At 52.6% G+C, this 15,257-nt stretch overlaps 1 protein-coding gene across 4 annotated transcripts in view; it reads right to left on the bottom strand.

Moving 5' to 3' along the window:
- FARP2 (FERM, ARH/RhoGEF and pleckstrin domain protein 2) overlaps positions 1 to 15,257 on the bottom strand; it is a 95,432-nt gene that overhangs the window by 13,446 nt on the left and 66,729 nt on the right. For all 4 annotated transcript variants that reach the window (XM_036421067.2, XM_036421063.2, XM_036421066.2 and 1 more), the window contains exons 15-20: positions 11,307 to 11,485; positions 7,963 to 8,052; positions 6,994 to 7,127; positions 6,517 to 6,598; positions 3,877 to 4,114; positions 235 to 365 (exon numbers count right to left, since the gene is read on the bottom strand). In XM_036421067.2, coding sequence (XP_036276960.1) covers positions 235 to 365; positions 3,877 to 4,114; positions 6,517 to 6,598; positions 6,994 to 7,127; positions 7,963 to 8,052; positions 11,307 to 11,485 — 854 coding nt within the window. The remainder of the gene's footprint in view (positions 1 to 234; positions 366 to 3,876; positions 4,115 to 6,516; positions 6,599 to 6,993; positions 7,128 to 7,962; positions 8,053 to 11,306; positions 11,486 to 15,257) is intronic.

Below are 15,257 nucleotides of genomic sequence, written 5' to 3'. Positions count from 1 at the left end.
ACCATCTGCTGAGCACCCTACAGCTGGCTGGCTACACCAGGCTGTCATACAAAGCAAAGCGTACTGCTCTTACTGAGAAGCTTCTGGAAAGTTCAGCCATAGTGACGAAGCCATGAGTTCCACATTGAGGAAAATTGAGCTGCACACGTTGAAAGGGTGAATTCTGTGGTATGTGAGTTATTTCTCAACCAAAACAATGAAGTAAACAGCTCAAAAACCTTCTGAGTCACTTACCCTGCCTGGAGCGATGAGGTTCTCTATGCCAACCAAGTCCCGCTGCAGCTCCGTCAGCTTCTGGAGGTTCTCCAGGCGGACGAGGCTGTGCTGTAGTATGGAGGTCACTTCCGTGATGACCTGGAGGGCATCTGTGTGGAGAGACCCCTCAATACCGGCACCAGGCCGGTGGGCACAGACTGCCCTGTTCCCCCACTGGCACCACTTTGCGATAGGAACTGGAATTTTGTTTTTTTAAATCCTCACCCAAGGACATGCTTCTATCAATTTCAGATGAGAGAGGAAGGGAGAGGGAGAGAAACACAGATGCGAGAGTGAAACATCCATCAATTGCCTCCCATACTTGCTTTGACTGGGGATTGAACTTGAAACCTGGGTATGTACCCTGACTGGTAATCAAACCAGTGACCTTTTGGTGTAAGGGAAGATGCTCCAAGCAGCTGAGCTACAGTGGCCAGGGTAGAACTAGCATTTATTTATTTTTTATTAAAAATATTTTTATTGATTTCAGAGAGGAAGGAAAGAGAGAAAGAGAAAGAAACATCAATGATGAGAGAGAATCTTTGGTCAGCTTATTTCTACACAACCCCTACTAGGAATGAAGCTTGCAACCCAGACATGTGCCCTGACCAGAATCGAACTGCAACCTCCTGGTCATAGGTCAACGCTCAACCACTGGGCCATACCGGCTGGGCCAGAACTGGCATTTAAAAAGGCAGTTTTAATTCAAGGAACATTCTACTCCAACTCCACCCATAGCCATGGCACAAGTTCCTGCAGATGAACCAAAACTTGAATTTGGCCAGGTCCGGTTTGGCTCAGTGGATAGAGCGTCGGCTTGGGGACTGGGGGGTCCCGGGTTCGATTCCGGTCGGGGGCATGTACCTTGGTTGCGGGCATATCCCCAGTGGGGGGTGTGCAAGAGGCAGCTGATCGATGACTCTCTCTCATCGATGTTTCTAGCTCTCTGTCTCTCTCCCTTCCTCTCTGTACAAAAACAATAAAATATATTTTAAAAAAAAACAACAAAAAAAAACCACTTGAATTTGTTCAGCCCAAACTACTGACTAGCCAACACTCAGATGTGGTCAAGAGAAAGAACAGTTTTTCTTTGTAAATAACTAATGTTACAGGCAAAGCAGTATTTGTTCTTTAGGGAAAATCATTTACTGTAGTTTAAAGTCTAAATAATTTGCACCTTCAAAGTATTTGCAATTTTCTCCTTGAATGGAGGTGCAGATGATAATCTTATAGTTCAAGCCAAGTTATGAAAATTTAGAATAAAAAAAAAAAGAAAAAGAAAATTTAGAATCAAGAAGGAAAACATATTCATTTTAAAAAAATATATATTTATTGATTTTTCACAGAGAGGAAGGGAGAGAGATAGAGAGCCAGAAATGTCGATGAGAGAGAAACATCGATCAGTTGCCTCTTGCACAACCCCTACCGGGGATGTGCCCGCAACTAATGTACATGCCCTTGACCGGAATCGAACCTGGGACCTTTCAGTCCGCAGACTGACGCTCTACCACTGAGCCAAACCGGTTTCGGCAGGAAAACATATTCAGATGAAACACAAACTCAGATATTGAGAGTGGTCTTCAGAGACCTGACCAAGACACACTGGGAGCAGCTGCTTGGCCCACAAGCAGGGACCACATCTTCCTTGACTCCTTGTTTCAACCACTGATGGGGGCCTGCTATCTTCTCATGAGGACCCCACTGACTGCCTGCCCACTGCCCCTCGAGGTCCCAGCAAGCACAGGTGACATCCACCCCACCCAACTCTGCGCCTTCTCAGCTCCAGCTCCATGAGTCTGGTCAGTGGAGGTCTGTGAGTGCTGGCTCCCCAGTACCTGCCCCGAAGCTTCAGGAGGATGAAGTCAGACAAGGGGAGATGAATTACTCATTCACAAATGAGCCATTATAAGAGCCCTGGTGATGCTAACACAAGGCGGACACCTGCAGTTGCTCTGTGCAGACTCCTGAGCTCTGGCCCCTCTCTCGCCTCGCAGGCCCCCAGGGCCCAGCTCAGATCTGAGTGACATACTGTTGGCAGAGACTCTTCCCTCTGCTTGTTCACTGGAGGCTGTCTGGCCCCACGTGTCTGCCCTGGATGGCACCCAGTGCCACCTTGCCCTTGGACACTGTGTGTGCATGGAGTGCAGGGCTGGAAGGTTTGAATGCCATGTGGGCGCCACATTGCCCTTGGGCTGAAACTAGAAGCTGCCAGATGCTGGGGATGTGCTTGGACACAGTACTACCCTGTGCCTGGGTCTCCACGGAACCAGCATGATGTTGACAAACCATCAATACACACTTAGCACCTGGCCAGCCCAGGCACAGCCCTTGGGAAACCCTTATTGAATGAAGGATAAAACTAAGATGCAAGGCCATCTTCTCTAAGTCCCAGCCTAGAGGTTTCTCCTTTTGTCCAACAGGTTCAAGTTCAGCTCTTGGGAAGACCGAAAGGGCTGGTAACATCTACACCCCAGGCGGCCTTCTTCCTTGGCCCTGTGAGTGGGTGGGTCGTGGTGGGAAGGGACTCCACCAGCTGAGCCCTCCAGAGACGGCTGAAGCAAACCCGTCCAGGTGCCAGTTGTTGGCACCATGTTGGGTCAATGATTTACAAAGCACTTCCACAAGTGCAGCCTCGTTTAGCTTTTGTATCAGCCCATGAGATGGCTTTACTGATGAGGGACCTGAGTAGTGAGGGCGCCCGGCCCTCTCCATGGGCCTGGCCTCCCAGATGTCCTGGAGAGGGGCCACCCTCTCCTCTTAGCACTCCCCCCCCCCGCCCCCCCCGCAGGAAAAGGCTGGCAGAGGCCAGCAAGGCGGCATTTTAAATGTGCTGCACTTTTTTATTTCCCTGAAAACGCTTAGAAACATTTTTGACAATTTTGTCTTTTCCTTTGTAGCAAACATGAAACACTTGCTGTTAAAATGAAGAAGAGAGTAATCCATTTTGTTTCTCATTCATCAGAAAGCATCTTATTTACCCATTTATGACTATGGGAGACCAGCTAGAAGTAGTGCTAGTCTTTTATCTTACTTGTAATGATGATGGTGAATTTACTGGTAAAATCCTACAGTGAGTAACTTCATGCATTAAATTTATCCTACAACTAGAAGTGATATTGTAGGTTAAAAAGGTCAGGGTTTATCCTTTTGTTCCTTTAACACACACACACACACACACACACACACACACACACACACACATGATAAAGTCCGTCTATGACAGAAACTTCTAACAGGCCACCCCACCCTGGACCAAATGTTTGAGTTTTAGCGTCAAGGCTTGCAGAACAGAAATACCTCCAGGTAGCAGTCCCTCTAGGGGTCAATCCACCCCCACTGCACTCGTGGGGGCTCCTCCTGGACGATCGGAGCCTTTCACTTGGCTCTGATTTGGAGAGGGAAAGGCAGGGGGGCTGGCGGGCAGCCCTGGCCTGTGCAGACCCAGGGCCTGCTGGCCTCTGTCAGCTGGGGAGGAGCGTGGGCAGTGCCAGCTCTGCCCCTGCAGACGTGGCTCTCCTGGGGGAGCGCACAGCCTGAGCTTCCCAAATAAGGGAGCTCAAGCTGCAGGTTTGCCAATGCTGCTCCTCCCTCGGCTCCTCCTGGCAGGGCAGCCCCACTCACCGCGGCAGTCGGCGTAGTCCTGGTGCCCAGGTGCGTAGTGCCCGCACAGCCGCTGCAGCAGCAGGCGGTAGTGCACCAGTCGCTGGATGGGCTTCAGCAAGAACGTGTTGAGAGGCAAGTAGCAGACTTTCTGGAGCTCGAACTCTTTGTACACGGTCTCCAGCTTCCTGGAGCGTTTGGTGGCCTTTTCCAGTTCTGTCAGCACCTCGTCGTGCCGTTGGAAGCAGCCGGTGAACTGCTGTGGAGGCACAGCAGGGCTCGTTAGGTCAGGGCCCTGGACAGGGAGTCCAGCTGGGAGTGGCCGGTCTGGACGGCTCTCCAGTGTGGACGTCACACCCCGGCTGGACACCCCGATGGGGCAGCACAGAGGACAATGGCCAGAGCATACCAGCTGGTGTCCAGCCTTCCTGGGGCTCCTCCAGCCCCATCGGAGACTCCACCCCAACCCAACCTCACACCAGCAGAAAGCACCCCCTCGCTGCTGACTGCCCTCAAACCTCAAGTGCAGGGAGGACCACAGATGAAGCGCCAGGCTGAGAGGGCTGTCGCCTCAGGTGACAGCAGGGAGCTCCCCGCCTCGGGCGGGCAAAGCATGTTCAACCCACTTACCAGAGAGGGAGGGTCACTCCTGACACCGTCACACACCAAGTGCATACATGTACGGGCTGGCAGTGTTTCAGTCATACTAAACTCAACTAGTCCCTACCTTCTAGAAGTTTCTAATATTCAATCAGTTTGTTTTAATGAACATTACATGTGACTTGTGTGGTATAAGCCCAATCAAACAGATTTATATATATTTTGATTTAACATTTTTGTAAGGCTTTCGGGACAGGTGGTAACACTTACTCATGAGCCTGGCTCAGAAAACCAAAATGTGTGGGGGTAAGAGGGCTCTGGGCAGCAGCGCTCTCTGAAGGCAGCGTGAGCGGTCCTGTGGCCCCTCAGGGGTCTGGGAGCCGCACGGGCGGAAGGACCTAGGAGCCTGGCCGACTGGGAGGAGGTGGGGCGGACTGGAAGGAGGTGGGGCGGACTGGGGGGAGGTGGGGCGGACTGGGGGGAGGTGGGGCGGACTGGGGGGAAGTCGGGGGGACTGGGTGGAGGTGGGGCGGACTGGGGGGAGGTGGGGCGGACTGGGAGGAGGTGGGGCGGACTGGGAGGAGGTGAAGCGGACTGGGAGGAGGTGGGGTGGGGGACTGGGAGGAGGTGGGGCGGACTGGGAGGAGGTGGGGCGGACTGGGAGGAGGTGAAGCGGACTGGGAGGAGGTGGGGTGGGGGACTGGGAGGAGGTGGGGCGGACTGGGAGGAGGTGGGGCGGACTGGGGGGAAGTCGGGGGGACTGGGTGGAGGTGGGGCGGACTGGGGGGAGGTGGGGCGGACTGGGAGGAGGTGGGGCGGACTGGGAGGAGGTGGGGCGGACTGGGAGGAGGTGGGGCGGACTGGGAGGAGGTGGGGCGTCTGACTGGGAGGAGGTGGGGCGGACTGAGGGGAGGTGGGGCGGACTGGGGGGAGGTGGGGCGGACTGGGAGGAGGTGGGGCGGACTGGGAGGAGGTGGGGCGGACTGGGTGGAGGTGGGGCGTCTGACTGGGAGGAGGTGGGGCGGACTGGGAGGAGGTGGGGCGTCTGACTGGGAGGAGGTGGGGCGGACTGAGAGGAGGTGGGGCGGACTGGGAGGAGGTGAAGCGAACTGGGAGGAGGTGGGGCGGACTTGGGGGAGGTGAAGCGGACTGGGAGGAGGTGGGGCGGACTGGGAGGAGGTGGGGCAGACTGGGGGGAGGTGGGGCGGACTGGGGGGAGGTGAAGCGGACTGGGAGGAGGTGAAGCGGACTGGGAGGAGGTGGGGCAGACTGGGGGGAGGTGGGGCGGACTGGGGGGAGGTGGGGCGGACTGGGGGGAGGTGGGACAGGTCTGGGATGGAGGTGCCACCTCCCAGTGAATGGGCCCCACAGAGAAGGCTCGGGGTCTTGGAGTGACGTGAGCGGGTAGAGACGGGCCGGGTGCGAGAGCTCCGGGACAGATGTGTGGGCGGGAGAGGCCCGTCCCAGACCGATCAGCACCACAGGACCCTGCGCAGTGAAAGCACAGCCGCGGGGTCCAACGCCTGCGGTGGCCGGCCCCCCCGCCCCCCCAGAGGGCTTCCCGTGGCCGCCACGCTGCTGAGCGGGTTCCGACAGCCAGTCCGTCCGGGCTTTCCTTGGCACGTTTTCTTCACGAACCTCTGATGGCTCTGAAGAAAACCCCTGAACGACGAGCCCAGAGGAGAGTGGACGCAAACCCTAACAGCCCCGGACAGGCCCTGCGTACCCTATCGGCAAGCTCAGCAACAACAGCCCCTAGGCCCGGGCTCAGGGCCCGGGCGAATCCAGCTCCCAGCACACGTCCCCTGAGGCTGCTCCGAGGCGAGGGGTTCTCTGAGGGGCCTGGCTCCGAGGAAGGACCTCTGAATGGAGCCCTGTCCTGACCGCGCTGCCTGGAGGGGAGGCTGGGCACTGGAATTCCATCCTGACGTGGTGGAAGGAGGGGGCGCTGCAGTGAGGGGTGCTGTTGGGGAGACTGTCCTTAGGGGAAGCAGCTCTGAGGTGAGAGCTGTTCCCAGGGGACGCGGCCCTGAGGGAACACTGTGCTGCCCGAGTCGCTACCTTTAACTGGTGCATGTTCCGGAGCAGGACGTCCCCGATTCGCTGGTGGCTGCCTGCGGCCTGGGCCCCGGAAGGTCCTTCCCTGCAGCAGAGACGGACAAATACAGTCACACCTCAGGACCCCTCGTGGGCCAGCTGTCTGTCCAGCACGACCAGGACAGCAGCAGCGAGCTCCTTGGAGGTGGGAGGCCTGTGCTTGACAGGAGCCATCTTTACTTGTGGGCCATTCTCTAACAGACAGTGACTAAGAAAAAATAGAACCATCTATGATACTTTTAACAACCTTGTTCAGTCTTCTGAAATGGGATGAATAAACGTGATTATCACACGTTTTAAAAATAGACTCCAGTGAAGCGATGACTGGTGAATTAGCGTCTGAGCAGTGGTGGTGATGAGGGGCGGCCATGTGTGCGGTGGGGGAGAGGGGTGATGGTGAGGGAGGGGGCAGCGGGGGAGGGGGGCGGGCGCGGGCGTTACCAGAGTGCCAGCCTCTGCTCCACCTCACACAGGAAGCCCCTGTGGAACTCGTAGATGGGGTCGATGTTGGAGAAGAGCAGCGTCATCAGGTCTGCAGGCATGGCGTCCTCCTTGACCACGGTGCTGCGGAACCACTGCGGGAAGAGCCGAGCGCGGGGCCTGAGGGCCACCCGGGCTGTGGCCACGGGACAGCCGTGCTGACCGAGTCCCCTGAGGACGGGTCACATGCCATGGCTGTCCTCCTGACCGGCCACCAGGTTTCCCCAATGTCACAAGAGAACCATTCTGGATGAAAAGCTTCAAGTGGCTCTATTCCCAGTTTTATAAAAAAAAACGGACCCAATATTCTGGCCCGACTGAGACATTCTTTAGATGTATTTCACAGAACATGTACATATAGATCTCATGATGGCTGAGAAGTATTTCTTGGGAGGGCTCCTCTGTCTCTGGTTTAGGATTAAGAAATATTAAGAAAATTAGCCGAGACCGGTTTGGCTCAATGGATAGAGCGTCAGCTTGGGGACTGAAGGGTCCTGGGTTCGATTCCGGTCAAGGGCATGTACCTTGGTTGCAGGCACATCCCCAGTAGGGGGTGTGCAAGAGGCAGCTGATCGATGATTCTCTCTCATCGATGTTTCTAACTCTATCTTTCTCCCTTCCTCTCTGTAAAAAATTAATAAAATATATTAAAAAAATTTAAGAAAATCAGCCAAAACCGGTTTGGCTCAGTGGATAGAGCATCTGCCTGCGGACTGAAGGGTCCCAGGTTGGATTCCGGTCAAGGGCATGTACCTTGGTTGCGGGCACATCCCCAGGAGGGGGTGTGCAGGAGGCGGCTGATGGATGTTTCTCTCTCATCGATGTTTCTAGCTCTCTATCCCTCTCCCTTCCTCTCTGTAAAAACATCAATGAAATATATTTTTAAAAATATTAAGAAAATCAAAGGAATAAAAGACTTAGTTTTCATACCACAGTGATAACCTCTAAGTCCTTCAGGTACGTGCGTTCCGTGGCGAGAATCTCCTTCGCTATGAAGTAGGCCTCGTCGGCGCCCGGGCCCTGCAAGAGGCGCAGACGGTGAGCCGTGCCTGTCAGACCCGCTGCAGCGGTGCGTGCTTTCTCCTGCTCAGGTTAACATCTCACAGGGTTTGTCGGTAATTCCTGAGGACACTCCCCTCTGAGTAAAAGTATAAGCCCGGTTGTTTCTCCTTCACATGTTTTTCTCATGAGAAATAATTGCTGTTCAAACATCAACATATGGAAGCTAATTATTGGTTTTGTGATAAAATCACTGTTCAGATACCACTGCCAGGAGTGTAGCTGCTTAACACACAGACATGAGAGTGTGTATATGTCTACGTGTAATTATAACAATTAAGCCTAACTCACAAAAAGGTCATTGATATTGCCAACAGTATACATCCTAACGGTGCCCTGTGTGAGCACCAGGCGGCCAGCACATATCGAGTGCAGGGCCCGAGATGGCCCCGCGCTGGGGCTCCAAACCCCATTAGGGCCTCTGCCTCACGTGTAGGTGTTGATGGGACCCTCAGGAGCAGAAAGGGTGGCCCTGCGCCCCTGGGGACCCAGGCCCCCCATGCCTGGCTTGCGGCAAAGCACAGGCCTCACGCTTGGGCTCGATGACCCCTTCTCCATCCTTCCTGCCTGGACGACACCGGTCCCGCTCTATCCCTGTGCCCTTGTGCTGTCCTCCACCAGGCTGAGATCTCGAAGAGATCGGCTGTCCCCACGTCTGCCGTGCAAGCATGCCTATGAAGCACATGCCAGCCCCAAAGAGGCACCTGAGACGGGCCCAGGAACAGAGTGGACAGCATCTCAGCAGGAAAGAGACAAGCAGCCTGGCCCTGGCTAGTGGGGAAATTCCCAGCACAGGAGAGAAGTCCTCTGGGCCCAAAGCAGAGCAGGAAGTGAGGCAGCCACAGCCTCCAGGGAGAGGGTGGGGCTGGCAGCTGGACGTGGGAGACAGGTCAGAGGTCAAGGGGGAGGGGAAAGAGGTTACTGGCAGGGAAGGCAGGGAGGGATTTTGGGGTGGTGCAGGCTGGGAGGGGTTGGGACTCTTCAGGAGGCCTCTTCCCACCCTGGGAAGGGGAATGGCCGGAGGAGGGATGGGACCCTGGACACACTGAGGGTCCAGTTCTGGTGTGGGTGGAGGAGTGAAGGACAAAGGAGGCAAGGGTGTTAGTTTTGGGCATAAAGCCAAAGGAAAAAGCCTCTGAACCATGCAGGTGACAGGTTTGAGGAGGAAGGTCAGGGGTCAGGTTGGCTCCCGTTTCCATTGCTGACCCCCATTTCTAGGGCACAGAAACCTCTCAGGAAGCCAGCAGTGGAGAGAAGGCCAGGCAGCCACCCACAGGTCTGCCGCAGGCTGGGTGCTGGGAGGGGATGTGCTTTCTGCCACGCTCTGCTCTGCCACCTGCCCCGCGGAAAGCGGCGAGATCTGAGCGTGGTGCTGTGGCCACTTCTCTCAGCCCGCACAGTCCCCTGTGAGAGGCACCAGCCACCTTCAGCTTTTGTACCTTTCAAATATTGTTGTTCCTCACCAATTTCTATTAGAAAGGAGGAGAAACAGTGCGTTAAGTGGGAGACGCTGGTGAGAACAAGCCACACGGATGCTCCTGAGGGACAGGAGGTCCTGAGGGAGGCTCACAGCCCTGCCTCTCTGCACAGCCAGACGTGAACGCCCTGGCCACACCCAGATTCCCAACCCCTGCATTTGTTTGGTGGGGAAGCTGAGGAATCCAAGACTGCCAGGTCCCACTGGGGGTCATCAGTGAACCTGGGGGCCGGGCCTTGTAGGGGACGCTGGTTCACAAAACCAGCACAGAACCCGGCTAGTCACTCCCCGGGGTGGCCCAGGGGACAGAGGTGAAGAAAGTGCTGTCCTGCCACCCGGGAACCCCCGTGCTTGATGCTGCTTTTACATGTAGCCTGGCACACGCAGCATCCCGCGGCCACAGGGCCGGGAGACAGGAGGCAGTGTGAGGGAAGAGGGTGGTCCCGCTGTGTGAGGCGGCTGCACCGAGACCTCCATGTCCCTTCTCTCAGAGGCCTGGTTAGATAACGATGGCCACAGACACCTGTTAGCCCAATTAACCTCAGGTGCCAGGTGTCAGAGGTCATCACCCTACAGATCACCACCTCAAGATCAACTATTTTATTAATGCAGAAAGTGACAAGTTAAAATTTACTTTTTAAACAGCTTTCCTCCAAGCCATCTTTGTTACCGCACCAAAGCAACGTGGCCAAGATGGAGGCCCGAGGGCTGGGGGCTGGCAGCGAAGCCCTGACCACCGGGGGGCACCCACACCTCCCACACAGCAGGCCTTCCCTCCCAGGGCCGCTGTCACTGCGGAGGCCCGGGCCCCGGCACAAGAACAGATGTCTGCTCTTTGGACAATTCAGGAGGAAACACACGAGTGCTAAGGTGTTCTGGATGACAGCTGCCCACAGGACAGGCACCTGCAGGGCGCGGTCCCACCACGTGCGGAGCAGTTCAACATGGCTTCCTTCAGGTGTGCACCTCGGGCGGGCCCCCACTCAGGGCAGGGGAACAGATAGATGGTTCCTGGCTTCTCCCTCTCAATCCACAGCCCATTATTTTAACCACTCTCTTCCCCCAATGTCTAATTCCCTGGGCCCTTTGCCCTTCCTCATGTGCTCACACGCAGAGCCACCTTGACCAGGACATGGCCCACGCTGCAGGCCAGGGCCACAAGAGTGGAAGTGGCCACGAGGCCAGGGGTGCCAATGCCTCTAGCCATCGCCTTGTCCTTGAACCATGAGCTCTCTATCCCACCTTTTTGCACCTGCCCCACTCCTATCCCTGAGGAATCACCTCTACTTTCTACCCTAAATCCACCCCATCCCTTCGCTCCCCTTGCATCGACACTCCAGGACCCATTATACATCAGCCCGACTCCCTTGATCCCGACAAGACTGGTCCCCAGAAAACCCTTCCCGAGCATTAGACCTCCTCCCCGATCCTGGGCTGAGGGCTCCTCCAGGGCCTGCCCCTTTCTGCCACATCCCCAGGGCCCAGCCCAACACTCGGAGCCCATAGGTGCCAGGTACTGTTACAAAGGTCCCAAGAGAGTCCCCAAAAGTGGCAGGAGGACCTCAAGACGAGATTTCTCTAGGGAATCCAGCTCACCATCGTCCCTCAGAGGCCTGGGGTGGGAGGGCTGTGTGGGCAAAGGGCCCGTCCCGCTCCGCCCACAGGCTTCCCAGCCCAGAGGGAAGTTTGCAAACCCAGGCCCACCAGCACCCAGCCCTCTGCTTGGGGCGGTGCCCACCTTGTGTTTCGGCTCCTCCTCCTCGTCCATCCTGGTTCCGCCGGCGTCGCTAAGGACAGGGCTCAGGAGTGGGGACGAGCCCCGCTCGGCTGGGCCCAGCGTCACCTGAAGCACAGGGCTCAGGCTCAGTGGGCTCTTCCGGGTGGAGGGAGAAGGCTGAGGACTGTCCTTGGGAAGGCCTGGAATGGAACAGGGCGGGGGAGGGAGTGAGAAATGAGGAAGGGCCAGGATGCGGCCAGACACATTTCTTACCAGGCGTTAGCAACCCTAGCCTTACACTGCTGCTCCGCACTTTCTGGAAACTGTAAGTAAAGACACTACCACATGCGTTTCTCAAGGTGACATAGAGTGAACATGAGAAAAGGTCGATGGCTGACCAATCTGACTCACAGACACCAACCACAGACACGGGACCCCTGGAGCGGTGCAGTTCCAGGGCTTTCTCTTTGCTCCAGAGAGAAAAGCAGCAGCACAAGCATGTGAAGGACAGACAGGGAGGAGCACCTTCTGTGTATGTGCTAGAGACAAATCAAACTGATGCTAACATATCTGAAGAAATGTCTATTTTAAGGCTAAATTCATTAAAAAAACTGATCATGTAAAATTACAACTCATTATATTGTTTTCTAATTAATTGATTTTATCTTGATTTTCTAGAATTATACCACAAAAGTAATTAATAGTTAAATTTCCCCCCTTTTTAAAACAATGTTTGCATTTGACCAACATTTGGCCTAGTCCTAAAATGTCTAATGATGAGGTATATTCTATCTTACATTTTGTAATAAAGAAATTCTCTTATCCATTATTTTTTAAGAATTCTTAAAGGTTTATTTCTAATATTCTCCCCCCTGTGGAAAAACAATTACTATTAAATGCTGAATTTTAAAGATACCATTAAAGCAGAGTTTTAATAAAAACACGTAACTGCTGTTTAAAAAGATGCTTAAGATAGAGATTTACCTTAAGTTTCCAAATGTATAGAGTTTTATACTCAAACTACTGTTATTTCTAACTATGATTAACTCCGCTTACAAAATGCTGGGGTAGAAATAACTCAATTTGAGCCCGTGGTGGCTGCTCACTCCCTACACAATGGCTTAAAGCAAGATCCTCCAACACTGCAGACTTCAGATGCAGTCACCTATAGTGACCAGCTTATAAAACCAAAGCTTGGTTTATTTATCCCAAAGCATGGAAGTGTGTAGACAAGTGTAGAGGTTTTGTGAACACCTGACACACCTGTTTCCTGCTCCGTGTCCAGTCATAAGCAACGGAACTAGAGTTAGTCAGCCATCCCCAGGCAGCGTCCCAGGCTGGCGAGGGCCCTATTTTCACATTGACAAATCTGGAGCTTGGATGCCACTGAGGTGCTTCCAGAGATGAATTACCAAAGCCAAGACGGCAGTTACCTCTGGAATTTCTCACAACTGACAGAGTTAAAACACGACGAAACACTCACTCACATTAGAAAACCTGGACAAAGTAAGATATGTAATTAACAACCAGTTTATTAGAATTTGCTTTTATTACACATTTAAAATATGCTAAGCCACCTTAAAATAACATAAAATTCCTAAACCCCTTCTCCCACACCAGGACCAGACTCTGTAAGGTCTGAAGGACCCAAACCCGAATGGAGGGCTCCCGGCTAGCCCCAGCACTGTTACCTTTCACACGGAGAAGAGGCATGTGTCCAAAGATGAGCTACTTAGGATTTGCAAAATCCTTTTGTCCCTAATAAGCCCAAAATTGCATTATGAGATACCTTCACACATTGAGATTTTAGAAAAAGTCTAGAAGTGACTAATAACTCATCTATTTATTCTTCACAATTGTACTGTTCAGGGTGTGAGAGCCAAGTGTTTTACGCTCAGTGGCTGTGAAAGAAGTACAAGGTCATTGTTTACTCTCCCGTCTACCAGCACCGCACACAGCTCCTCCTCGGAGATGGACAGTCCCATAGCAAATTACTAATTGGCAATTCACCAAAAAGTTGCTGCAAAACTTGGCTTCATTTTTCAATGGCGGAAGGAGAAAGCCGAGGAGATGGGATGACCAGCTCTCTGCTCTGCTGGCCGTGTGGGCTAGTAAAGCTGTCAGATTAGAGATGCAGCCCAGTACACAGCCCCTCGGTGAAGAAACGTAAGAGAGAGGGAACCCTTTCAGGACGGACTGCTCATTTGGGAGGTTAAAAGTCATCATTTGATGTTAGCATTGTAGATACTTCTTATTTCACAAAAATTGTCAACTTACAATTTAGTGAACAGATTAAAAAATATCACAAACTGCCATTAAATACTTGTTTTCATTAAATCTGTCAGCTACAGCATAATGTTATAAGTCATACCTCCTTCCAATATGTAAACACAGATCCTATAAGATAAAGTCAACAAATCTGTGGGAAGCTATCTTTTCAAGCAAATGACTCATCTATACCCGGTTGTCTGAGTGTACATCGTGTGCCCATGCCCTATCCTATGTGGCCAATCTTACTGCTGTGTGTGTCACTAACACACACTCCACACCAAGAAACAAGCGTGGACGGCGGCTGGGCAGGCATCTCTCCGGAAGGGATGCTGGGGTGGCCCCCACCTGCTGGGATGATAGGAGGGGTGTAAGAGGTGCGCTCCCCTGCCTCGGAATATCCTGCCCATGTTCACCATGCACATTAGAGCGCCTGGATAAGAGGCAGATGTCTTCAGAACTTCAGGTATCACAGAATATGTTTAGCCTTAACTGACGTGGTAAAAAATTACCCTGAGATTTTTATAAAAACTGACCTCCGTGTCCAGGGTCCTCTGTGGAACAACAGGCAGGAAGAGTGGATGTTGCTCTGCGTTACAGGAGTCCCTGCAACAGCATCCACTGAGACACAGAGCGTGCTTCCAGACCACTGTGGTGCCGAGGAGTGGTAGACAAAGAATTTTTGGAAATTCTTCAGTTTTCAAAATCTGGTTACTTGAAAGTGACAGACACAAGTGGCAGTTGATTCACCGAACTTCGAGTTTCTGCTGGAGTGGATCAGACTGTCTACTGTGTTCACAGACAGGCTCCATTCTCAAGGCTGCAAGTTACAAAAAGTGCTTAAATTTAAAACTATTTCAAACTTGGCAGTGAGTACGTCTGGCAGTTGGTTTTCTTTGCTTTGTGGCACTTGTTATTTCAAAAAATCTTGAAATACTTATCTTATAATTTTTGAAATGTCACTTTAAAAAGCACAGTATTATACGTTGTGGTTACCTTCATTTTCTTCATCTAACCAGGTGATGAAAGACAAATATCACGTTTAGAGGAAAGTTCACATTACTTTTATTTCATACCTTTAAATCCTCTTCATCAAATCTCTATAATAAATAATCTTGAACATTTTTGCCTAATAGTGGAGAAAGAATCAGCTCCAGTTTGGAAGACTCAAAGTTAAGTTTGAAGGTTAATGTGACAGGAGGTATAAAATCTAGAAATTCCTTCTTTAGCTTGAACAATGACTCAGTAATCCCGTGAGAGTAGGGAAGGCTGACTTGTCCAAAGAATCCAGGTGAATGTGAGTTGCTGCTGAGTTAGCTATCTCTGGCTCCATTTTTGGACTAGAATGTCATGAGTCACTTTACACAAAATTTGGCTTAAAAAAAGCAAGTGGGCAGTAGAAAAATGGCCCAATTATCAGTTCATCTTATACTTTGTGCCCGCAAAGGTCACCTTCCTGCTTTTCTTCATCTACGAAACAGCAGGTGAGAATCTGACACATGGCCTGTCCTCTCCATGGGGCTGAGAAGCCTATACAAGGAAGGCTGGAGTGGGTGCCTGCCCATGACCCACGTGGTGACCTGAAGTTCAGAGGGTGACAACATGTGCAGTGCTCCCAAGAAGCATTTTTTAGTTTTTTGTTTTTTGTTTTTTGTTTGTTCTAAATAATAAAGACTCTTTCCTTGTTGAGAAAAACAGGCACAT

This window comes from Pipistrellus kuhlii, unplaced genomic scaffold (assembly GCF_014108245.1).
Source record: "Pipistrellus kuhlii isolate mPipKuh1 unplaced genomic scaffold, mPipKuh1.p scaffold_m20_p_7, whole genome shotgun sequence".
NCBI lineage: Eukaryota > Metazoa > Chordata > Mammalia > Chiroptera > Vespertilionidae > Pipistrellus > Pipistrellus kuhlii.
The sequence above is the reverse complement of the archived record's forward strand: the minus strand, read 5'-3'. Positions and strand labels throughout refer to the sequence as shown.